General features: G+C 48.1%; 1 protein-coding gene across 4 annotated transcripts; it reads right to left on the bottom strand.

Moving 5' to 3' along the window:
• Window positions 1–288: 288 nt before the first annotated feature.
• On the bottom strand, window positions 289–25,360 carry LOC144106502 (methyltransferase-like protein 27). Of its 4 annotated transcripts, none has more exons than XM_077639342.1 (10): window positions 25,284–25,360; window positions 22,616–22,753; window positions 21,655–21,709; window positions 15,613–15,780; window positions 12,700–13,010; window positions 10,934–11,075; window positions 8,001–8,126; window positions 6,487–6,625; window positions 3,935–4,024; window positions 289–646 (listed from the first exon to the last, which is right to left on the bottom strand). In XM_077639342.1, the coding sequence occupies exons 2-10, from the start codon at window positions 22,684–22,686 to the stop codon at window positions 450–452; spliced, it is 1,299 nt and encodes a 432-aa protein (XP_077495468.1). In that variant the 5' UTR covers window positions 22,687–22,753; window positions 25,284–25,360; the 3' UTR covers window positions 289–449. The 4 variants fall into 4 exon arrangements, with proteins under 4 accessions (XP_077495468.1, XP_077495469.1, XP_077495470.1 ...); XM_077639343.1 differs by having other exon boundaries at window positions 10,934–11,069; XM_077639344.1 differs by lacking the exon at window positions 25,284–25,360 and having other exon boundaries at window positions 22,615–22,644.
• Window positions 25,361–26,439: the final 1,079 nt, after the last annotated feature.

The raw sequence follows: 26,439 nt of genomic DNA, 5'->3' as shown, positions 1-26,439 counted from the left end.
GATGAGCCTTAAGATGAAGAAACATCTGACAGGTATGCACTAGACGTCCGAAGAACGTGTTCCCAATTCAATGAGCCGTCAGTGTCCTCAATGCTGCCTTAAATTTTCTACGATACCGTGCAAAGGCTACCGCACCGCCAATGACTGGGTACTTCAACGGCAAGTGTTGCGATGTACTCCTTTATTTGAATAACATCTTCCAGTTCAATGTACTACGTCGACGCCAAGTGGCGCGTAGAGAATCTTTGATACCAACTATTGTGTTAACTATCCCAGAAACAAAACACATGCGAGTTATGCTCTTTTTACTCGCTCTGGAAACAAGCGTTCGAGACAATTTTTTCAGAACTAGATTTTTTGAATCATCTAGGATGATCACTCCACGGAGTCACGACTACGGCGCCCCATGTGGCGCGTCGTGAAGAGCGCGTGCGCACAGCGGTTGAGTTTCATTTCTTCTTGAGAGCGAATATCTGTCCGTCGCACTTGAGCCGGTAGTCCTGGACCTTCTTGCGGACCACGATCTCCATGCGGAACTGGCGGCACAGCGACTGCAGGGTGCCCGTGAAGCGGGTCTCCAGGAACTGCTCCGACTTGCTCTCGTAGTGGTCCAGCGTGCGGTGGATCCACATCAGCCGGCCGCCGGCTGAAAGTGATCACCCACGGCACCGATAAACCACGGAATGCTGTTTAAAATAGTAATAACGCCGCCGTCCTCATAATCATCGTCATCAGCTGTGCTTAGTCCACTTCACCACAAATACCTCTCCTAACTTCCCCCCGACTGTTTCTTGTCTTGCGCCCGTTGCCTTTATCTTATCCGAGTAAACGCCTCGAGCTCATCACTCCATCCTGTCCGCATCCTACAAGTCTTAGCACCCAGTGTCGCATAACGAATTTCAAGGCCGCCTTTTTGTGATGATGGCGATGATATAACGGTCATATGGACAGCCTTTGTTATCGGCGAGCAGGTTCATGGCTCAGTTCGTCTTGGAGCATTTGAGTTAATGATATCCTAGCCGATATCAAGAAGAGGAAATGGACCGCCTAACGGACAGGATATCTAATGCGAACTGAGTGGATACCAAAAGAAGGCTAGTGTATCAGTTGGCTGGGATATGGATTGAGACCGCAGCTGGCGCACGGAAGGGTTAATAAGGGAGATGATTTGATCCTGCAGTGGACGCAGTTAAGCTGATTATGATGATTGTGATCATAAGGGCGTTCGGCGTCAACATGTAGGGAAATCCGCGGCCACGGCTGAATTTACGGCGAAAAACCGAACGGCAAGCGTGGTTAGCACGTAACCAATTTCTGCGGAAGGAAGTGTGGTAGCTCGCCGCTAGCAAACACAGGAATGCAAGGAAATGGTTGGGCTCGCCATCTTGCCTATCCTCATCTCGTACATGCTCGCGGTCACGGGGGTAGCGCGGTCGCGTCAAATGTGACAGCCGCAGCATTTTAGCGACGGGGAATTTTGCTCATTCATGGCACCGAATGGCCATGTGAGAACATACGTATACCATCAAGAGGACATAGACGAAGTACACACAGGAAAAAAATCTATTTCCTGCTAGCTCTAGCTGGAATAACTTCCAGTGGGAATTGCAGGTGGGGCATCGGTTTTCAACTATCAATGTCTCCATTTTGATGCGGGAACGCAGAAAAAAAAAATCGCCAGACGACCCCGAAAGATGTGACCTCAAACTCGCTTCAGACCACCCATCCTGTCTGACACAGCAAAGAGTAACTCCGTGACGGAACGCTCATCGGTCACCTTGCGGTCGGCTGACGGGTCACGTTAGGCCTGGAGGCATTCCAATGTGTTTGTAGGGTATTCCCCCAGGGTGGAGTAAATTTGTAATAAGGGAGCAATTGACCGTTAGCACCCACCGAAACGCAGCTGGAATCTTATGGCCAGTGTTGTCGTGGGAGCAGATTTAAATGTCATTGCACCCTTTCTTTGCTCCTGTGTTTATCTCGTGCAAAGGTGCACCTGCGCAGACGCCACACGTCTTGAAACGCGCCACGCCATCGTTGCTATTTGACAGCTAGCGCATCAAATGAGCAGTATCGGTGCAGAGAAAACATGTGGACAACCAAGCTGACATCACCGGTGTAAAATTCAAACAGGTGAAAAATGGGGAGATGGGGTGTCACTATAAATACGAGAAACTCATTTCAACAAAAAAAAAAGGCAGACGCCGACCAAAGGTTTTTGTCAAAACAGACGTTTCGGCTTCCATACGGAAGCCTTGTTCACTAAATTTTTTTATTGTAGAACCGCGACGCTTAAATAGGCTTCAATAATCGTCCCAGGCATCTTGCATAGGTTGGCGGGAGATTGCCGATGTTATGATTAAGTCTTTTTTCGGTGGTCTGAATCACCAAGGACTCGAGATACTGGTGTGAAAGCCAGTTCTTTCCCTTGGCGATGATAGAAGCCATTTCCCAGCAGATATCATGACCTGCCGATACGGCGTGCTCCGCAAGTGCGTTGAAGTGACTTTCTTGTTCTTCACGTCCGACATGTGTTCTTTCAGACGCCTTTCAAAATTCCCGCTCTCGCCGATGTAAACATAGTCGCACTTGGCGCAGGGGATTCTGTACACAACACCCGGAAATTTTTCTTCCTTTAGTTTGTCCTTGACATTCACGAGCTCGTGCCGTAACTTGTGGGCGGGAACGTGGGAAATGTGCACGTCGTACGTGCGCAGGACACGTCCCAGTGCTTCACTTATGCCCGGTACATAAGGTATGGCGACACGTGCTTTGCAATGGCTTCCGACCGGTTCCGCTGACCGCACCGAGCGACGTTCAACGGAGTCCAAAAATTTCCTAGGGTAGCCGCAGTTCATCAAATCACGACGCATTTGTATCAAGTCCGAGGTACCATCTTCAGGTCTTGAGCAGATTTTTCGGGATCGTTGAATTAGCGAAGCCGCAACTGCACGTTTCTGGCATGCCCGGTTAACAGAGTTAAAATACAGGTATCTGCACGTGTGGGTGGGCTTCCTGAAGACTTGAAACAAAAGGCGGCGGCCATCTCTCTCTACTGACACGTCCAAAAAAGGCAGACGGTTGGCAACCTCCTCCTCAACAGTAAACGTAATGGCCTCAGCGATGCTGTTGATGTGCTCTGTGAAGGCGGTGAGTGCATCCTTTTTTATGATGCAAAAGCAATCATCAATATATCGCAGGAAGATCTTAAGTCGAGGTTGGAAGGACGCCAGAGCTTGGTTTTCTATAGCTTCCAAGGTCAGGTTAGTAGCCGTGACCGAAATGGCCGCGCCCATTGCTGTTCCATGCACCTGTTTGTAGAAAGTGCCTCGGAAGACGAAATACGTGTCTTCTAGGCAAAATTTCAAGAGCCTCAACAGGTCCGCTGCCTCGAAAGGTGTTCTTTCGCCGAGCTTCTCGTCTGAGTGAAGGGCAGCGCCGAAACGTCTGTTTTGACAAAAACCTTTGGTCGGCGTCTGCCTTTTTTATCTATTGAAATGAGTTACTTACTACCCGACCAGACGAGATTTCGTCAGACCTTAGATTCCCGCCGCGATGGCTCAGTGGTTAGGGCGCTCGACCAGTGATCCGGAGTTCCCGGGTTCGATCCCGACCGCGGCGGCTGCGTTTTTATGGAGGAAAAACGCTAAGGCGCCCGTGTGCTGTGCGATGTCAGTGCACGTTAAAGATCCCCAGGTGGTCGAAATTATTCCGGAGCCCTCCACTACGGCACCTCTCTCTTCCTTTCTTCTTTCACTCCCTCCTTTACCCCTTCCCTTACGGCGCGGTTCAGGTGTCCGACGATATATGAGACAGGTACTGCGCAATTTCTTCCCCCCCCCCCCAAAACCAATTATTATTATTATTAGACCTTAGATTTCATAAATACGAGGAGCAGCAATATATGCTAAAATGCTTAAAGAGCAACACTCACGCTTCAGGAGCCTGGCCACTTCGGGCAGTGCATCTGGCATGATGTGCCCAGGCATCAGGCAGCCGCATAGTGCCACCACATCGTACTCGCCTGCAAGGAGAGAAAAAAAAGACCTTCTGAGCCTTGACTTGCAAGCAGCTAGACATACTAGATAAGTGGTCTGGTATCCATAGCTTGGCGTCATATGAAGATATGGTAGGAAATTTGGAAGTGTCGAGGTTTGGTTCTCTGTTTGGCACTACGCAAATTCAGCCGTTCTTTGTCTGATGGCTTCTATATACTGCAAATAGGCCTGTCGTGAAGGCGCATCTTTGAAGCTCATCCTTATTGCATGCCGCTAATCAATATCTCCATTTCAAAAGTTCTTTGGTTACTTGGATTTCCCCAGGCATTGACAAGAAGGAAGTATATAACAGCTGCATCTTACCGGTACTCACCCATGGGGCAGGAACGTAGAAGCTGAAGAAAAGGGTTGTACTTAAATTGAAGACAGTGCAGCGAGCTATGAAAGGAATATAACATTAAGAGGTCGGAAGAGAGCAGAATGTGTGAGGGGACAAACGCGATGTAATGACATCCCATCCGAAATAAAGAAGTATACATGGGCATGGGCAGGGCATGTAATGCAAAGACAGCTTTTGCCACTTCGTTCTCTAGTTGTATCCAGGGGCCGCATTCTATAAGCTGTTCATTTTAAAATTGCCATTTCACATCCATTCGGTTCTCTGTCATTGATCATTCAGATATACCCGTGGCTTTCAAGCGTCTGCGGCAAGCGACCCGGCCATTGGGTAGAAGGCGACAGGACCTCACCATTGGCTGCGATATGCAACCAATGACAGCCAGTGGTCAGATCAGGTCGCTTGCTGTTGACAGATCGCTGCGATGCACCTCACCATTGGCTGCATATTGCGTCCAATTTTAGCCAATGGTAAGGTCCGGTCGACGACCACCCAATGGCCGGGTCGCTTCCCACATACGCTTGAAAGCCGCGGGTGTATCTGAGTGACCACTGACAGACGACCGAATTGACGCGAAATAAACAACGAAAAAGGGACAACTTATAGAATACTGTCCCAGGTGTAGTTAGGCAGACGTCATGAATGCGCGAATAAAATGTGCATGGAGATGATGAGTCCAGAAGTCGCCCGATATTTTCTTTTTCCCAGAAAAAAAAACAAAAACAGATGGCCTTTCTTTATGACCGTGACATGCCTACGAGACCTGTTTAATCGGTTTCAAAGAGCATACTTAAAGAGCCGAAGCTGCCTTAGTTCGAAACAAAGCCTTTGTCTGCCTAACTACGTCCACAGTAAGGCAACGGCCTCTCCCATATCCCTTGCCCTGTGTCATTCGCGGTCACATTATTCCCGCAAACTTCTTGACCTCATCCGCCCCCTGACTCTTTGAAGCACCTTGCTGCGCTTGCCCACTATTGGAAACGATTCCATTCTTAAGGGACGATCGGTTATGAAGAAGCCCTCCAACAAATCCTGTTGACCTATTCCCATGACGTTTCGGCCAACTGCCTTTCTCCTGCTGGCTATAATGAGATACCACGCAAGCGGGTGCAAGGCGGTTTGATGTAAAAAAACAAAACAAAAATCGATGCCATTAGCTGAAAGGCTTCCTTTGAGAGGCGTTTGCCGCTTTGTTGTTCAATTGTATCTTACTCTGTATCACAGTCGTTTTCGTCCTGTTTATCAGTAAATCAGGTTGCCACATCATCATCTCCTGATACCCCCCCCCCCCCCCCCACAGCAGGTGCTTTTCTTCCTTATACTTAATCGTCCAGTTCTCCCTAATCCCGCTTGAATCCCGCTTCATGACAGCGTATGCTCCCGTCACCAAGCTGCGCACGCGCAGAATTCATATCTGAGATACCACCTTACATTGCTTGGCTGCTTCGGATAAGCACCCCGGCACGCGTATGTACTGCCACATAGTGTGAGCATTGGTAGAATATCGCTCTGATTACCGGCTTTTGTTTAGCACAGAGGGGGTCGCCTCTGCTATTGTTTTGTTCACACTGTCGCTAAACATTTTCCTGACAATACACATTTGGGACACACACAACCTATATTTCACAATCAACGCCTCATTTACTTCTCACTCACTAATACACAGACTATCAACCTGTCCTGACTCATCCCAGCCGCAGCGGCCGCGTTTCGAAGAAAGCGAATCGCAAAAAGCATCCAAGTGCTATGCGATGTCAGAGCGCGTTCAAGAACCCCAGATGATCGAAATTAAGCCGATGCCCTCCACTACGGCGTGTGTCGTGACCCATGCCGCCGTGCGTTACTTCGGGACGTTAAACCCCACAATTCACATTTCTCTTTATTCTTGCGTTGACAATTGAGCTGCTCCGGGCACTGTGCCAAGGAGAGTAGTGCTCGAGAGAAACTGCAATAATTTTGTTTCAGACAGGATGTTGTCACTCAGATGGACGCTATTGATACTCTTTGTGCAACTAAATGCAGTTTGTTAGCAACACTAGCACACAGCTGCAGAGACGGGACAGTAATCGCTGCCCATCTTTCGCGGCTTACCGTCCGTGAGGGGCAGCTGGTTGTTCTTGTAGACCTTCTCGAGGAAGTGTCGCCTGTAGATGTTCTTCTTCTTCGACTCGGTCATCATCTCTTCGCTGTAGTCCAGCGCGTCGATGTAGCTGTACCCGAGGTTCTTCAGCTTCAGTAGAGAGGGAAAGAAAAAAAAATTAAATGGCGGTTGCATCGGTGGCAATACGGATGGTCAACGTCGCTGGTAGACCTCGCGCTTTTGCAACTGCAGTATTTTCTTTGCACGCTGCTGCCATGCATGAGTGAGTGACGATGGAGTTTTTGTTTTAAGATGGTTACAACTGGTGCTTTGTGGTGTGAGAACTGTGTGAGCATGAACTTGAGCATCTTGTGCGGCGCATTTGCGGACAGCGTCACGAGAGCGCTGATCTGGAGAGTACAGTGCACAGGGTATGCAACCTGAAGAGTACAGTGCACAGGGTATGCAATCTGAAGGGTAAAGTGCACAGGGTATGCAATCTGAAGAGTACAGTGCACAGGGTATGCAATCTGAAGGGTAAAGTGCACATGGTATGCAATCTGGAGAGTACAGTGCACATGGTATGTAATCTGAAGGGTAAAGTGCACAGGGTATGCAATCTGGAGAGTACAGTGCACAGGGTATGCAATCTGAAGGGTAAAGTGCGCAGGGTATGCAATCTGGAGAGTACAGTGCACATGGTATGCAATCTGAAGGGTAAAGTGCACAGGGTATGTAATCTGAAGAGTACAGTGCACAGGGTATGCAATCTGAAGATTACAGTGCACATGGTATGCAATCTGAAGGGTAAAGTGCACAGGGTATGCAATCTGGAGAGTACAGTGCACATGGTATGCAATCTGAAGGGTAAAGTGCACAGGGTATGTAATCTGAAGAGTACAGTGCATAGGGTATGCAATCTGAAGGGTAAAGTGCACAGGGTATGTAATCTGAAGAGTACAGTGCATAGGGTATGCAATCTGGAGAGTACAGTGCACAGGGTATGCAATCTGAAGGGTAAAGTGCACAGGGTATGCAATCTGGAGAGTACAGTGCACATGGTATACAATCTGAAGGGTAAAGTGCACAGGGTATGCAATCTGAAGAGTACAGTGCACAGGGTATGCAATCTGGAGAGTACAGTGCACAGGGTATGCAATCTGAAGGGTAAAGTGCACAGGGTATGCAATCTGGAGAGTACAGTGCACATGGTATGCAATCTGAAGGGTAAAGTGCACAGGGTATGCAATCTGAAGGGTAAAGTGCACAGGGTATGCAATCTGAAGGGTAAAGTGCACAGGGTATGCAATCTGAAGAGTACAGTGCACAGGGTATGCAATCTGAAGGGTAAAGTGCACAGGGTATGCAATCTGAAGGGTAAAGTGCGCAGGGTATGCAATCTGAAGAGTACGGTCACATAACCGGCACTTCGAAAATTCCAAGGAAGACGGCAAAGCCAGCAACATCTGCGGAATAACGACACCGAAGTCATTTCTACTTAAAAGCTTGTTTTACATGTGCGTACTTGCACCCCGAGGAGTCCGGTTCCACATCCTACATCCAGGATGACGGCGTCTTTCTTGACCTGGAGCTCCTGGTTGATGAAATGCGCCATGATGCTCGGGGCCTTGTACTTCTGCATCGCCATATCCTGAGCAAAGACGCCCACAAAGACAAAGCAAAACCGGTGCACCTCCGTCAGGCATCTATAGATGCATCTTTACTGTATAACATACTATACAGAAACTGCCACTTTTACCATCACACAAAAAGGCATTGAGGTTTTTTTACGTTCCGAAACTATGCGTGGGACTATTAGGGACGAGACAGTGGAGGACTGTGAACTGATATAGGATAATTAGGGTATTGAACTGGCGTTGTCACAGTCGGGCTCGCTTTTAACGACCGTAATTATTACAAACGCTTGCTTATTACGAACAAGGGCCGTGTTACCGTCAAAGTATGTAATATGGAAGGGGGCTAAGTCTAAGATAAAACGAACAACTACAACCGCACCCATCGGTGGATCTTCCAAAAGTAAAAGAAAACTAAACACGCAAAACCTAAGCTAGTGGCGGATTTAGGAGATACATGAGGCAGTGCACGCATCACGATGGCAATAAAGCAAGCGACGAACACTTTACCACAGGGATCTGTGTGTTCCCGAGACATCCACGCAAAACGCATGACTGCGCCCCAGCCAATTATGTGCAACTTTAGTACGGTTATGTCCAATGTGCTTCGGGCGTACTTCGCTTTGCCTACAGACAGTGCTTAAAGTCTGGCTTCATCGAAGGGTTGTCTCTAGTGATTCGAGCACAGGTGAAAAGGAAAATAAAGAGGGAAAGAAAGAAAACGGCTGGCGGCCGGTTTTAAACATCGTTTTATGCAAACGGGAGAAATCATTTTTAAAGGTCGTTCGCTCAGTTTATGACACGAACCTGCAACAAGCGATCCCCACGTTCTGCCAATGTTCTCAGTGTTGCTGTATATATCGCCTTGGAGATGAGTGGCCAGCTCTGGACTGACTCGTGGTGTTATTGCACGGGATTCCCTTTTAGTGCGGTAACACTAAGTTCCTCGCTGGCTAAAAAGCCGTCTTGTCTGGGGATGAATCCTTGCAGTACAAATAAAATAATATAAAACACTTTACGGCCACGAGTGGGTTTCGAACACGGGGCGGCGCAAACAGACCCGCTTTGTTGGCCACTGCATTAGACCACTCCACACTCTAAACACAAATACACCTATATGGGAGTAAAAAAGGGATGAACTGTCCTCTAGCGCACACCCTTTTATGAAAGGTCGAGCGCTAGAGGACAGTTTTACCCCCTTTTTCCTTCCTCTTGACTATCGCCGCAGTCTAACAACGAGCAAAAGCTCTGTTAAGCATGGTCTCCACTGTCTCAAATCAAATGTCAAAGGTCAAGGTCAAACGTCAAAGTCAGGAGCCCATTGGTCATAGTCATATGACCATGCAGTCGTACTTCCATAGCTAAGGCCATACCACAACACAGCGAGTTCGGTTTGACCTTGAGAGTCATTGAAGGTCATTGTCGATGTGGTGCCCGCGTTGGCTGGACAAAATTTGGCTGTTTTGACTAGTTGCATGCACTGGAGCGGTTGCTTTGCCTGCATGCTTTCGAAAGGTCATGTTTAGTCGCACGATGCAGCCAAATTTTATCGAGCCATCGCGGCGAGGGTAATCGCTATTCGAAATTCTAAAAATGATATGGCTCTTACTAACGACAGACTACAAGTCTCTAATGGCAACCAGTAGCCTAACTGTTATAGTTAAACACATAATTACCAGAAATTAGCCAAGCGGTTAACTAGTTAATATTATTTACATGTTTTCTGATGTCTGCCAACGCAGGTATTAATGTGCCGCAGGGGCCGCCTTCATACGTGAAAAAGCCTATTTTAAAAAAATACGAGTCACTTGAGTTGAAACGCCTAGATAGCAGGGCACTAAAAAGTCCTTAATGAAGCTGCATCTCAATGAAGAGCACTACTCCTTAATGAAGAACAGGCTTAATGAAGCTAACCAAATTCCCAGGGTTGAGGTTGAGATTCCTTCTTCCTCTCTACAGATGTTGAGCTTTGGTTCCATCGTAAATGCTGCACAACAAGGCTCGGAAGCAGGCTTTGTGGCCTGAGGACTTTTGGTCTACCCTGTATGTGCGTCAGTGAAGTAGATGTTCTCGGATATGTACACTGCGCAGGCCATGTGTGCTAACTGGGCTAAGTATATAAAGCTGTCGTCTGTTATTCGCTCTCGAAGAATGTTGAAAGGCTTCAAGTATCACAGCTATATCACAATGACAAATCACAGCTGCTACCGTGATACACTCTCCCTCCCCCCCCTTTCGCCTTGGTGCTAATCATGTTGACCAGTTCCGAAAGCCGTCAGTGTCTCCTTTCTAGAAAGGATACGGAGGGTAACGTCGGAAAAAAAATTGTCTTTAGTAGAAATGGTTCTGTAGTTCTTTCCGGCTATGTTGATGATTGCCCAGCATCAAAGGACGCATTTATTGCTGAGAAAGCCGTATTTAAACATTTTACCGTGATTCGACACAAACTCATGGCGTATACACCAAACAGGACTCTGTGCTCATCGTTTAGAAATGAACAGCGGCATAACATAGCCTCAGAGACCCGCTCGAGAGAAATAAAATTGCATTGATGCATCACGCAGTATGCTTCCGAAAACGGCCGCAGGGGGCGATACCTGCATTTCTTTTTAATTTCTCTACCTTATAAATGCTCGATTTTTGGTGAGAGAAGCGCCTTTTCTATGAGAACGCGGTAAACAATCGTTATAGACCAACTTCATCTTGTATGTAGCGTCCCTTTAAGGCCTATAGGTCTCTGGCGCGCAAGTCTAGCACGCCTGGCATGCTTAGCTGACTACTTGGACATTCATCCACTCAGTGAGCGGGGGACATGAACTCTGACCTCCTCGTAGTTGGTCGCCCAGTTGTTGTAGATGGCCTTGGTCTCTTCTGGTGACCGGTCGTCGACGACGAAGTCGACAATATCCGACCGGTCAAGGGAGCTGGTGGAAGGCTTCTTCGCCATGTCTTGGATGAATCTGCGACTGACGCGCAAATCCACCACGTGAACCCAGGAATCGGCAACGACTTAGTCTATACGCACATGTTATCAGTGTACTAAGAGTTGGTCGCGAAGGGTTGGAAGCGTCGGATGACATAAGTGTTACACTTTTCCAATAACTCGGCTGGCAGCAGCTTCAAGAAAGTAATAATAATAATAATAGGTTTTGGGGGAAAGGAAATGGCGCAGTATCTGTCTCATATATCGTTGGACACCTGAACCGCGCCGTAAGGGAAGGGATAAAGGAGGGAGTGAAAGAAGAAAGGAAGAATGAGGTGCCGTAGTGGAGGGCTCCGGAATAATTTCGACCACCTGGGGATCTTTAACGCGCACTGACATCGCACAGCACTTGGGCGCCTTAGCGTTTTTCCTCCATAAAAACGCAGCCGCCGCGGTCGGGTTCGAACCCGGGAACTCCGGATCAGTAGTCGAGCGCCCTAACCACTGAGCCACCGCGGCGGGGCATTCAAGAAAGCGCGAAAAACAAACTTCGGTACACAACAGCGATGATGATTGCTTCAGCGCGAAAGAGCTAAAAACCAGCGGTATGTGTAAAGCCTCCCCCCCCCCCCCCCCTTACACTCCTCACGCGCGGATGCCGATAACGGCTGACGATAATATCTTGAATGCGGTTGCCTTTGAGGCATTGTTGTCTCAAGTGCTTTCCCACGTCCACTGGGTTTAACTATATTAAAACGCTACCATTTTTTACAGCGAAGCTGTATATACCTCTACCCTCCAAGGAAAGTTTCGTGTCGTCGTCGTTGTCGTCAGCAAAAAACGCCGGGCTAAAGAAAACCCACACAATAAGCATCAAAGCCACATGATGGATAATAAGACGCGTGTGAACAATGGGTAGACCATCGGACGCGTCCCGGTAAACATTAGGTTTGCAGCTACTTCGAAAGGGGCTGACGTCATTCGAAGCCCTCGTGTGAAGTGCAAACCGCATAATGTGTGATAACGGCGCCTGCAAATTGTAAAATTGGAAAATTGCCCGTGGGGAAAGGAAATGGCGCCGTATCTTTCACACAGTTGAAGTTCCGCGTTCTGCCTTGTGGTTTTCTTCCTCGTTACTTGTTTTTTTTTTTGCGCGGCTTCAGGGTGCATTCTACTACTAGCCACCACCTAGCCCGCCTCTCTCATTATACACGTCGCAGGAGGCGTGCAGAGGCATTTTGTTTCTAGCAGGCACTGTCTTTAGCAACAGGAGGTATGTGTGTATGTTAGTGTGGGGGGGGGGGGCGGTGGAGAGGTTGAGAACGAAAAACTCACAGCACAATTACGACTGTGCAACGCGAGATTCAGCGATAGCTGCTTACTGATGTAGTGGTCAAATGAATAACCGCTGTACTGGCAGGCGGCTGTTCCAAACAGAGCCACCCGTAAGCTTATGCAACACCGGTTGACCGTGACATTAAGGTCATTAAGGTCACGGTGGGTGCGTTAATGGGTGGCATTAACGCACCCACCGGTTACGCCGACGGCGACGAGAAAGCCAGGGACGGACGCCTAACAGCCATCGCAGTAAACTTCTGCAGTCTCTTGCATCTTTCGCTCAGCTGGTTCCGACGTCTGTACAGAAACGTATGAAGACACCAGCGCACCTGAACTTGCCTAGAATCGGAGCGTCGTTCCTTTCAGGGTTGACGATGTCCGCCTGGTCGATTGAAGGGAGGTCGGGGGTCACGCTGTCTCCACGCAGCTCATCGCTCAGCAGTTGGGACGGCGGTACGGGCACGGGTTCCTGGTCGTCGCTGTGCTGCAACTGAGCGAGCTGCTCCTCACTGGACTTGGGCACTAGAAGCAGAGGGTGGTGGTCCTCACTGCTGGTGTGCGGGTGGTGTTCTTCGCTGTGGTGTAGGAGATCGTCGACTGAGCGCTTGCGCTCTGCTCGGGGTCCTTCACCTCGGCGTTGCTGCGAGGAATACGACGGCTCTTGTGTCTGCAACAAGGCCACCACTGAGCAACGTACAGCCTTTGCCAAAAGTAAGCAGGCTATATGGTGTGCTCCTCAGCCGTATATTGAAGCTATTATGCCAGCCCCCAAGCACTAAATCTCTGTATAATGAGGAGAGCCCTTGTCCTCTCCTTCTGAAAACTTTTTGATCTTTAGGAAAGCCGTAAGGGCTCTACTATTCGAATTAGAAGCAAACCATGCAGCCTGGTTACTCTTCTCAACGGCTCTGCGTCCTATAAATGGCTACGAACTGCTAAAGTAAGCAAAACTATATCAAAATAAACGCAAACCGAAACTTTTTGCATGTTTTCTAGTTCAGAATGCGGCGTAAGATAGAAGTATAAACTCGCGAAATTTGCCTTCGTCTGGGAAATTATTTAGGAATGAAATTTTCCTCTCATGTTGTTTCAGTGGCCAAACGCTGATTATGGCGCCACAGTTTAGTTCTCTCTTTGGAACGAATGATGAAGCGGCTACACTGTCGTTTTAAGGCGAAAGCCTTTAATGGCTCATACTCACGGCCACAACCCTGTCCGTCCGTCCGTTACTCTCTTCAGCAACTCGATAAAAAATAAAATCATTGTGCACGACGGGAATCGAACCAGCATCCTTCCGATCCGCAGCCGAGCGTGCTAACGACTACGCTACTACCTTCCAGCGCATATGTAGTTCTTCTTGTCTAGGACGCTGGAGAGTGTTTGCGGAAAGGCATCGAATCAGACGGGTGCCTCCCAAACGCCCTCCAGTGTCTCCAGTATTTAAGGTTCACAAACAATTGTGTACTTAATCAACATCTTAGCCACACATCAGTGTCACAAGCAGCAACACCGCGCTAAAGGCTTTCGCCTCACCGCACTTTAGGTCAGCAAACTGCACCCCCCCCCCCCCCCTGAATTTTTTCTGTCCCTTACGTGACGTAAGCTTGACTTTGACGTCTCTAGCCATCATTTGGCTGCTGAAGCCGAAATGAAAGAGCACGGGAAGCTTTTCAGTAATTTATTATTTGTAGCGCAGGTGGATTGCACGCGGTGATTTATATTTATTAACGCCTTCCGCGCGTGATTACAACGACACAACACGCAACCAAAATTTAGTTGTCTGTGGTCTTTCAAGCTAAACAAGATGTCTGAAAGATAACTATTTTTGTCGACCGTGGATATATTTCCCGTGCAGTAGATAAAATTCATCTCTGACATTTGACGCAAAATGTTTCTGCTGGGCAGATTTTAAGGTTGAGTTTATTTCTGATGTTCAGGCTAGAATCAAGATCATCAACCTACAGAACTAAGTTCGCAAACATCTTGTTAACACACAACTTTGCTGATGGGCAGCTTTCCGTTGCACACACGAGAGCATTCTTGCAGAGCGGTATGTTGAGATAATTGAAGTGAGGTGAGTGCAGGGTTTGCATTCATTAACGATTTTCGTCACGCAAGGCTGATTCATACATCAGATGATAATTCAAAACCTAGTAGATCCGCAATAATTCTTGCATATTTTACTAAGCAACGCTCAGAAGTGCACAAAACATCTTGCAAGATATTACGATGCACTATATGTCCTTAAAGTATAGGCAGGATGTGCAATGGATGTTTCGTGGCTCGGTAAAGTTTACCATTATACTAGCTGCATGTAGATGCCCTTATTATCTAGGTGGCTGTAATAAAGATGTTGTGCGTGTACTTATCATCATCATCATCATGGCAGTCTTAGCTACTCGATGCGAGTGATGGAAAAGGTTTAAAAGAAAGATATTCCTACCCATCGGAAGAAGGAGCATGAAGAAATGGGCAAAGTTTGTCTCCCTCCCTAAGGTAGCATCGTATAATATTCAAACGCGCTGGGAAGCTCGTGTATTAATAGCTCAGGACTGAAACTTCGACATATTCCTCAGCTAAGTGTGTATTGGCACGAAGGGGTGACTGCAATCCAGAGAGCTGAATGACAGCAAAACTGGCGTCTAAACAAAACTCTTTATTTGGGCTGACCTGCGCCCACAATGGACTAAATCTCTCTGCGGCGGCGTAGCAACAAGCATGCTCGGCGGTCGTCGAAAAGAAGGACCGCCGCTCTCGGCCGTGCTCAATTTAAAGCTGATAGCGAAGTTTCGAGATAAAGCGTGCAAAGCTACTACAACGTGCTGGAACAACTTAGAATCGGCTCCGCCTGGATGCGATCAATCGAGATAAATCTGGTCTCGTCTTGCATCGCAAACGAAGCGATAAAGCGGCGTGCCGGGAGCTTTGAAGAATGAACAAACAAACACTACAAAGATTCGCGGCAATATTATAGACATCCCTGAATCATTTTTTGTAGGTGCTTTCGTTCACGTTCTGCGATTCTTTTTTTGTACCCCTTCCCATTCAGTTACGCACCGTGTCACCGTCACTGCCGGCAGATGGCGCAAGTAGTACATGTCCCGAAAAGCTGGGCAGGAATCATTGCCTTCAATATTTCCGTAAGAGTACCTTACAATATTTCAACACTTTTGTCCAAGACTCCTGGACTTGAAACAGAGGAACAGGCCAAGTGATCGGATCCTCGTTGGTCTCTCGCTCACCTGCGGCGACCCCGGTGAATCGGTGTGGTCGGCCCAGTGGGCGGGCAGTGGCACCCCAGGGGGAGACTGGGGTAGCGCCGGCGCAAGCAGCTGCCGTGGAGAGGCGAGGGCGAACGACTTGAACTTAGGTGCAGAAGACCCGGGGACAGCGGGGGTTTCAGGAACACTCTGCGAACGGACGAGTGAAATGCAGAGAAGCCTACATCACGGCCATCTAGTGAGTCACCCCTAGCAGGGCCCTGATCGAGATGTATCCGCCATGCCATCAATATGAGCTCATTTACATCAGTCTGTAAAGAACACTGCACGGCAAAGGACCGCCAATCTTCAACTATTTTTGCCTTCCGCCAAAGCTATAATCACGTCACCACTCCACCCCAATCATTTGCAGTTATTGGCTATACCTCTTGACGGTGTGCCTGCAAGGGATCATCAGATTTCTCTTCTATGCACTAAGCGTTTTCCCCGGGTAATTTTTTTTAAATTTCTACAACTATTTCTGTATTTGTTCTCCATATATCCTCCGCCGATCTCCCATTTCCAATAACGTATACACCTGTCAATTTTTTCTGTCACTCTTGCGCGCGCTTTCATTAACACACAACCTTTGGCCTCCCAAGTAATATGTAGAATGTATCCAACATATATTTTCATTTGGGGCCAGGTGAAGCTCACAGATTGGGAATGCTTGCCAAATACATATTATCGCGTATTCGCTCTCATAATTCAAAGGCGCAGAGAATTGAGCCAGCTAGTCATCGTTCAGCTCGATGTACCAGCGCGACGTTACAGAAAGCACGAGCATGGAAAAGCGGCTCCAACGCTGATTGACAGCTGATAATTTATTGAAAAACGTACGCATTATATAACGATTTAAAAAAAATTGTGCGCACTCTCTGTGTCGCTATATATTAGGCGCTTTTTCAATAAATTCTCAACCCTCAGTTTCCTCCCGAGTCGTTTATCCTTGACGTCCTTTCTGTAACGTAGCATGGCGAACATCATAGTCTGTTAACTAGGAGGGTATGAGTCAGGGTTTGCCTTCTGTACATTGCACAGAGGGCAGGAAGGTGGGATGGGTCGGTAGTGGGAGAGGAGAGAGGGGGTAGGTATGGTTCTCGTTTGCATACGGCGCCAAAGGTGTTGCTCCCTGGTAGTGAGGGAGGAGTCGGGGGGTGGGTATACTTTCCTTTCGGCACGAGCATTCGCAATGAGTTCAGCGAAGGTACACGCACGCTCCTTTGAAAGACCCCCCATGATGTCCGCCTGTCCCGGTTTCTAGACTCTGTTTCCAGAGCGCGCGGACATTCTGATTAGCTCAGTGCTGCAGGAGGAGGGGGGTATGGGTCAGTATTTGGTAGCTGGCAGGGTGGACTCTGCTCCTAGCATAATTTAGCATTCAAGTTATTGAATCACGGAGCATATAGGTGGCACTGGAGCTTGTGGGGATTGCCCCGCAGCCTCCCCTTGTTGTTTGCTTTTCCGCGGTGCACCCTTCCACGGCTTCGGCTCAAGAGGGGCGCGCCAAGTGACTTTCCCTGGTTAGTTACCTTAACTAACAAGGGAGGGTGCCACGGACGGCGTGATTGCTGCGCGCGCGGTAGAGCGCATTCTCTTCGGTTGGGATCGTCGACGCGAGCGGACGTGTGGCTCGTGGCTCCGCTCTTCGCCAGCAGGGCGAGGAAGTGGCGGGGAGAATTTCTCCCCTATCTCGTCCCGTAAGGCTTCGGAGTATCCGTTACCCTAGCGTGGACGAACATTTGCTCGTGACCTTGCTGGTGAGTCGGACAACCTCAACTCATGAGCGTATCTTGTTGCTAGCTGGCGTTATTGTTGCTGTAGCAATAAATGCCTGTTTGTGTTACCCAATGTGTCGTTCCTTTGTTCCCTCAGAGCAAGGCCCGCCGTGGTCGGCGTGCGCTCGGTAGCGTAAGCGATCATGGGGTGGGGTTCGGCGGTTTTTAACTGGGTCAACCGCAGTTAAACGGGGGAAAACGTATTTATCTCCCCGAATAAAGCTGCCGAACGTATTTATCTCCATAAGCTGCCAAACGCAAGCACTATAACAATTTCTCCTGCTTCTTCTGGGTTAGTTCTCGGGGGTAATTTTATAATTGGAGGGGTATGCGGGGTGCATGCAACCGCTGCGGCTCAGTGCTGGTCGCATGCAGTGTCTACCCATACGGCATTCTGTTCGTCGCCGTATCGCTCATGAAGGGCCGCTGCCCTGGCTTCTGGTCGCTCGCGGTTTCGGTCGGGGTGATGTTACGAGGTAGGGGTCGAATGCGTAGGCTTTGACGAATTTCTTTGGGGAGAGCTTTTAGGGAGTTAAGATTAACGGGGATGCGAATTTACCCGGCTTCGCTTCCACCCGGCCGGCATTTGCCACTCCAAACATGGGAGGACTGGGAGACCTCACTACGCTCCACGGATCCGGCAAAACAGAATATCGTCGCAGTCGCGCTGCCAGCGTCATGGACCTTTTAGGCATGAGCGTTTGAGTGTGGTGGGGTCGTGCGGGGACCCAGGGGACCTGGGAGGCGCGAATTCCTCTGCACAATAAGCTTTTCTCTGTATCTTTCCCTCTTTTAACCAGTGTTAACTTTCACAGAATTGTTATACCCATACACTGACCCCTTCTAGATATACTCTGTCAGCTCCGTGCAAATTTTGCTTCACACGAAACACTGTTGCTATTTCTCCAGTGTGTTAGCATTACTTCGGTGTATTCGATGTTCCTTTATTAGCCTACCATTGACGTTTAAATAAAACCAATATACAAACCTAATTTTGGTGGCATGCTCTCTTGCCTACACTCATGCGGAGGACACTACTACGCATGAATCTCCATGTGGCATTCGCCTGTGGTCACTAAATAATTTATAATCATATTTTTCTGTCATGCTGTTCCGGTTTCTACAGCCGACTGATGTCTGACGTCAGAGTGGTCATGTCATCTGAGGCATGAAAAAAGCGCGATTTAATAGCTGCTTCATCGTTTTAATTCACTACAGTGCTGCAGCTAGCCTTCCTCAAGCGCCACAATGAAAACGAATGTGGAAGCACCGATTGTATTGCAGTTTTTCATGCCACAGGTGACCTATAACCACACGTTGATGGCACAGTCATCGCTCGGCCATTGAAACCGATACGGCACGAGAAGGAAAATTGATTATAAATTATTTAGTGGTCGTAAGAGAATACCAGATGGTAATCCGTGTATGATAATGCATTAGGCATCATTACAAAGAAGAAAGCACGCAACTAAATGTGAAGTGCCTATGCTCCTTTAATTTCCCGAGAACAAGTGAAGGGGAATGGTGGTCGTTACGGCATAGATAACGGAAGCCAACAGCCACCCAAGCCAATTGGACCATTTGGGATGTCTTTTTTTAATTTGTTGTTTTTCATCAATGGGTGATTAATAAAAGTAAAAGAAAAAATGGCCTGGCTTAGCTAAGGTTAAGCCTAGGATGCGAAGCATAATCGATTTGTGAAAGGGTATAGCCTGGTGACACTTGGTTATTCTTGGTAATGCTTGGATACACTTGGTTTATGCTTGGTAATGCTTGGATATACTTGGTAATCGCCCCCTAGCGGGAGGAGCGGGAGTTAGCCTTGGTGGTCGCGGCCGCGCTAGGCTGGGCTATGGTTGAGCTAAGTAGTGTCCCTATTATGCTTCGCATAAAACAACCACATGCCGCCGGTGAGATCTGAACCAACGACCTCTGAATTTCGCGTCCGGTGCTCTACCAACTGAACTACGGCGACGGCTGTCAGATCTCCTGTTTTCGGGCGTATTTCATGTGTAGTGTAAGCTAACCTTGACAGTGTTCACCAGCGCCACCCTCGTCCATAGCGGTGTGGCGCGGGTGAGCACTCTCAAGGCTGGCTTACATTACACATAAAATACCCCTGAAAGCAGCACACCGCATAGCCGTCGCAGTAGCTCAGTTGGTAGAACACCGGGCGCGAAATTCAGGGGTCGTTGGTTCGTATTGCACCGGTGGCATGTGGTTGTTTTTTCTTCTACTTTTTTTTAGTCTTATGGGAGTTTCGGTGTACCGTATGCTTCCCTGGCCGGCGAGGCGCACCGTTGAGACGCAGGAAAGCGGACGCTTTCCTCCTTCCCCACGGGCGATCGAGTAGCCAGAAGGTCAGCTCGAGAGCGCTGCGCCGCCGCCTTCCTCAAATCGGTCGCAAGCGCCCACCGCCAGACGCCGCCGGAGCGGTCGCTGATTGGCCGAAAGTGACAACGGGCAAGGCAAGTGCGCCGAGGCCGAGACGACAGCGAGTCGTGACAGCGAGAGGACGTCAGGTAATTACCTCCCTTGTTCCCTCTTTGTTGTCGCCATCTTGCCCCGTCAGCCGCACGACCAAGCCAGACGGCAAGGGTCGCAGGTCAAGCAGCCAGAGATTTTGGGAGATCCCAATAAACGTTTGGGGGGCCCAGGGCAAAGCGTCCTGTTCCGTGTTGTGTTCTTATTTCGTATTCCCGCTGCGCCGCCGTGAGAACGGTCGCGCGTGGTGTGCGGTACCGGGAGCTCGGAGTTCGCGGCCGAGACCTCTAAGTAGGCTCAGTGACCTGGTAAGAACCTCCACAGTCTCACATCGATGAAAACCTACACATTAAAAAAAAGACATCCTGTATTCTCCTTGATTTTGGCGGCTCTTGGCTTCCGTCATATAATTTCCCGAGTTATTCAGCAGGACACTGCCCCGCAAATCGGAGATTGCAGAGGTTATCCCTACCGTCGCCTACCCTACCGTACCACACCCTATATTTACCATCAAGTATAATTATTTTCAATGTGGCGGCCCGCGTAATTCATGTAGGCTCGCAGATAACAACAAATAAATCTACCCCTTTCTCAAAGCATGTTCTAATCATTTTTTTTTGTTCTTTCATAAGGCTATAGCCAAATTACTGTGCCACCCTCCACCAATTCAACATGAATTTTCGAACATGTGGCCTGGACTGTCATTTGCTCCTGAGACCGTTGGCCACTGGGTCTCGGGACCTAGCTGTGCAGTGTGTTTGCAGCGATACTAGCGTGGCCTCGAGCCCAGCGCCAAAAGTTCTGCGGAGTTAATGTCTGCTCAAGCCATACGCCCAAGCATTTCTGCTACGTTACGTAAAGTTCTTCCTGCGACGTCTACTCATGCTTCTTTCAACGTCCTGCCTGCGCACAGGCGGAATCACTGCTAATATCGAACCAAATTACGTTTAGTAGTCTATGAAAGACCTATGTAGGGACTGACCTATGTAGGAAAACCTGATTGATGACACGAATACAGTTTGTTGTCGCGTACCGTTTTCAAAACCAGCCTGTTCATCGAATCGATACATGGCTAACGCGCTTCTCTATTAGCGACTAGCATTTTTTTTTCTAGGCAGTAGACAGTAACGCCAATCGGTGTGCAACTTTCAGTTCATCTAATCGACCTATAACCTAATACGTCTTCGAAATCAACCTCGTGAATACGAACTACATCAGAGGCATTGACGCAGGTTACAGTATTCGCGCGCTGAAGCTGCCGATTACAGACGGCTAGGAAACCATACCGAGCAATTCTGGACAAAAGCATTTTTGAGCGGGAAGTAACGGTTTATGAAAGCAATTTTTTTCATATAACGTAAGATTTCACCATAGCAATCAATACATCCGCAGGTAACCCGACGGAAGTCTTGTATTTTTTTTCTATTCACGTTTACGCTATCGTCAAAAAAATATTGCCCATTGGTGTTCTATGGCAGTCGTAAGTGTTCGACGCGATCGATTGAAGAACTATAGAAGAAAAATTTTGTTACATATCAAAATAGTGGTCCAAAACCTTCAGTATTTCGATAACAGTGTCTTACAACCTTCGAATTTAAAAAAATTTTTGCCAGAGAAATCTGAACATGCCTCGTTTTGTTCACTTTTCGAGTTCTTTTTCCGGGCTCTACTCACAAATCGCGTTGCGTATAAGGCGGAGTGCTCACGAGTGCACGCGTTCAGTTCAAGGTGAATTCTCTTTGAAGCGCGCGTGTGCCCTTACCTTAGGCGTGAAGGAGATGCTCACGCTGAGACCACTCTCGCTCTCCTGTTGGGGCCTGTGGGTCCGAAAGAGGGGAATGTTCAAGCAAGGCGGCCACTGGGGAAGGCTTTTTCCTCACTGCGCTCATTAACGCATGAAAATGCGGAATAGTTCGTCCCACATGACTGCCGTGTACAGCACAACGGGGACAGGGTAAAGGCACGCTACCTTTCCCCTCCTTGAAAATCCACTTTGCTATCCAAACAGACCATCGGTAGCTGGCTCTCCGCATTATGTGTCCTGGTCATCTCCCACTGAATTCAGCTATATAGGATACCATTTATTCGCGTTTAGTTTTTAACGCACCCTTCTGCACCACTGTCTTTTAACGTTACAGCTAGAGTTTTCCTTCTTAGAGCTCGCTGCGTTGTCCTCACTCTAATTTTAAGCTTTTTTGCTCGTGTCATAGAATTGAGCTTCCTTAGGAACCAGCCAATGTGTGTTGTAACGCCATTGAGAGCTTCTTCGGCCCGAGCAGGATATACAGTGCTCCTGTTTGTGCGTCTGTGCTTCTGTGTGATACGGTATACGGTTTAGGGTGGTTTAACGTCCCAAAGCGACTCAGGCCATGAGAGACGCGATACGGTATACCATGAAAAGGACGCGCGATATTCACGAAACATAACGCGCTGCTGTCAGCGAACCGCTCGCACAATGTGCATCTTCCGGACTTCTCAGAATCAAAGCAGCTAATTATAGCGCTGAAACACTGTGAATGGCACGTGAGGAAGTAAGTATACAGCGAAAAAAAAAATCGGCACCAGCGTTGGTCAACCGACGTGGCCTTTAGTTTAGCTGTAATGTGCACCAAAATCTTTGAAACGGGCTGTCCCGGCCGATGTTGCTAGATACACCTCCCCCGACTGCTACAACTCTCTGGTGCCTGGGGTGAACGGAAAGCGTCAACAAGAAGGGTACCACCAGTGGTTCCTCGTCGCTGTGTGGCTGGAAACCGTCGCTGTTCTCCCGTTTCCTGGAACCGGCACCGCTCATTTAGGTAGGATGGATCATGGTAGCCGACTCACCAGCACCGCGCCCAACCAGAGCACCGCCGCCGCGACTGCGCATGGGGGATGAGAGGCAATAATAATAATAAAAATAATAATAATAATAATAATAATAATAATAATAATAATAATAATAATAATAATAATAATAATAATAATAATAATAATAATAATAATAATAATAATAATAATAATTGATTTTTGGGAAAGGAAATGGCGCAGTATCTGTCTCATATATCGTTGGACACCTGAACCGCGCCGTAAGGGAAGGAATAAAGGAGGGACTGAGAGAAGGAGGGAAGATGCCGTAGTGGAGGGCTCCGGAATAATTTCGACCACCTGGGGATCTTTAACGCGCACTGACAGAACCTCGATGCAGTTTGAGAAATAGTGGTTACCGCGGTTGGATAAGGACAAAAAATGGCGGGAGGGTCATACTAATGAAAGGAAGAAAAAACCGCTCGACGGAGCATTACCTTATGCAGCCGCCTTTCCGAAATCAAACTCTCTTGAAGCCGTTCCTTTTCATCGATGCGGAAAAGAAAGTCCTTGTGCACGACGGGATTCGAACCACCATCCTCCCGTTCCGCAGCCGAGCGTGCTAACGACTACGCTACTTCCTGCCAACGTATGCGAAGCTTTTCTTGCCCACACTAATATACGTCTAGCGTAAGCACGGCCAGGGACACTTTAATGTTCATTTTTTTACAGTCCCACAATAATTCTTGCCTAGCGTAAGGACGCTGCAGTGTTTGCGGAAAGGCGTCGAATCATACGGATGCCTCCCAAACGCCCTCCAGTGTCTCCAGCATTTAAGATTCGCTAACAATTGTGTACTTAATCAACATCTTAACCACACATCAGCGATACAAGCAGCAACACCGCGCTAAAGGCTTTCGCCTCACCGCACTTTAGGTCAACAAAGTGCCCCCTGAATTTTTCTTTGACTCAGGCTTCAGAACTGTCACGCGATGCCCGCTCCTGTTCTTTTATTTCCTGATATGGCTGCAGTCATTTCCTACCTGAGCACAGGCACACGGCTCCCAAGAAATATTGTGCAGCTCCTTCAGATACTTGAAGCGAAAAATATTGAATGTGAGTATGGTCTTGCGTTGTCGCATGCACTCGCACTACACCGCTACATGGCAATACAGCATTACTAAGACTTGTGGCCTACGGCGCATCAATGGGAGAAGTCGCGTTTTTTTTTTTCACGAGAAATTAATCGCACAGACAAGGGACCACATTTTTTCTCAGGATTTAGGTTCCAAGGAGCCTCGCGCACACTTAAAAGCGGTGGCGACTATAGTTTCATCACCCAACATTTGTTCCAACGTCATTCAAAGTTTAAACAGTGGCCGTGCGTTGTGAGGCGATCAAAACTTATTGCCGTTTTGGGTGACAAAAGAGGTTGACGGGCAATTATATGGTGCGGTGCCACAAATCTGCATTAGAGTAGTTTCGCATCTTTTTACATTTTCGCTTTTACATTGATCGCTTCCCCAACCCGTCATCCCGTCGCTTCTTCGGTAGGTTCTGCGTGCTCTTCTTGTGGGTATAGGCTCCTGAGGGGTAGAGGTTGGGTGGAGGGTGCATAAGAATTCACTGCCCAGGAGTTGCATCCGTCACCAGTAGTGCCACCACCCTTTGCCAAATTAACAGGCCAAAGCGCACAAGACCGCAGAGGACGCAGAGAGTCCATACAGCCACCCACTGATCGTTGCCACTACCTATATTTATTGTTATTACCGTTAAAGAGAAAACTCGCTAATGCTGCCTGGCTTCTGAGAACAAATTAACGCAGCCGCATGACTGCTTGAATGCACCATTAGTACTGACTGCTCGAAAACTATGAACGTGAAAACAAAACAGGCCGTATAACAACTGTGACGTGAAATCTTATATCAAAACAGTTATATGCATACACGTTGCAATGCATTACGAATAAGTTCAGTTTCTTGCAGGGTTGTCGCAGCTGTAATGCCAATAAATGGCCCCAACCCCATTTCAGTGTGGGGCGTGCTGGCCTGGATGTTTTACGGCGGATGAAACATCCAAGCATGTATGTACCAAGTCAGTCACCACAGCTTCTCACTCGCTCACATCAGTTAAACAAGAAAATGCGAGGCACCTGTAGCTAGATAACAGGGTGAACGAAATATTAACTAGCGAAGCGAGAAACCTAAGACTGTTTAGCGCCAGTGAAAAGACGGTGGTTTGCTAAGGTCTCGTCGTTATTGCGTAATCTGGTTGAGCAGCTCTCTCTGCCGCTCAGGCGTACGTGGTCAGAGAGTATGCTCTTACAGCTCGGCGGAAAGACTTGCGCAGGGAAGGCGCGTCGCCGCATTGCGTATGTTAGTGTACAGGTTGTGAGAGGCATCGAAGTTAACGAGTAATGGTACTCTAGTTGAAAGCTGTAACTCGAGGCCTATACTGGTTGGGTGCTGTCTTGAAGAAACAGGGTCGCTATAGCGGTGTGGCATTAATCAGCTGCCAACCAGGGAGACAAAAGATAGTTCCCCAGCTAATCCACGTGAAAATCGCAGAAGGATTCTGCGACGTCTGAAGGGTTCGCCTACTTACCAGGATCGCACGGCCCAGCGAACAGGGACAGTCGGCGCGCACGAGCCTGGCCCTGCAGCAACTTCATCTTCTACCCCGGAAGCGTTGTTTCACAATAATGGCGCTTTGCTTGCATTCTTCTGATATATCACTTCTTAAGATGTATCTGCATGCCATGCAAATTCATCTGAACAACTAAGCTTCACCGCCACGGACACCATCCCCACGGGATTTTTTCCTTATTCCGTGACCGCTGGGCTTGCTCATTAAAGCCAAGAAACAGTGCTTGCTTGCGTACGTGTCGCCTCATTTAAGCGTGGATATTTTTTTATATATCCAAGCCTAAATGCTATGACAAAGATGAAATATTTTTTTAATCGCCTCTGTTTTTCGTAGTGCGAAACAAAGGGTTGGCTGACGCGTTTCCCCGATATTTTTAGAATGAAGAATCTCTCACACGTATTTACCGCAATTACTGCAGAGGACAACGGTATTCCCAAAAGACAGGCTTGCAGCGAACCTTGTTATCATACTTTGCACAGGGCTCATCCATGTGTGAATACGTACGTCGAATCTGACAACGCTTTCTTGTGCTTTTTTTAGGCTAAGTCAGGGCTTAAAGTCTGGCTCCATCAGAGGGGGGTTCCTGGTGATTCGAGCACAGGTGGAGAGGGTAATATAGGAAGAGAGAGAAAGCGGCTGGCAGCTTGTCTTACGCATAGTTTTTATACAAAGGGGAGAAATAAATTTAAGGGTGGTTTTTTCTTGCTCAGTTTATAACACAGTTTTACACAAAGTGCACGAAGAAGTAATCAGTTTATGACACAGACCTTAAACAAGCGATCTCCCGCTCTGCCAGAGTGCTCTATGGTATCTGAAGTAAAACATCGTCCAGTTAAACAAAGCGTCGGTAATCGCTGTGTGCACATTCCGATTAGCCAATACCTAAAGACAATGAAGGCAAGGGAGGGTCTCAGACCCCTCGTCAATATTGTAGGGTGGTCTGAGACACTCCGAGACCCCCCTGACTTTAAGCCCTGGGCTAAGTGTTATACGGGCAACCATGAATTCTACCAGGGGGCAGTGCGACAGTGTTGTAGTGGTGTGTGTGTGATCCGGACTAGGCCTCTCAATACGATGTTTGGAGTACGTGCGCGTCTTACTCTAAACCGGTGTT

Source organism: Amblyomma americanum, chromosome 10, assembly GCF_052857255.1.
Source record: "Amblyomma americanum isolate KBUSLIRL-KWMA chromosome 10, ASM5285725v1, whole genome shotgun sequence".
Taxonomy (NCBI): domain Eukaryota; kingdom Metazoa; phylum Arthropoda; class Arachnida; order Ixodida; family Ixodidae; genus Amblyomma; species Amblyomma americanum.
The sequence above is the reverse complement of the archived record's forward strand: the minus strand, read 5'-3'. Positions and strand labels throughout refer to the sequence as shown.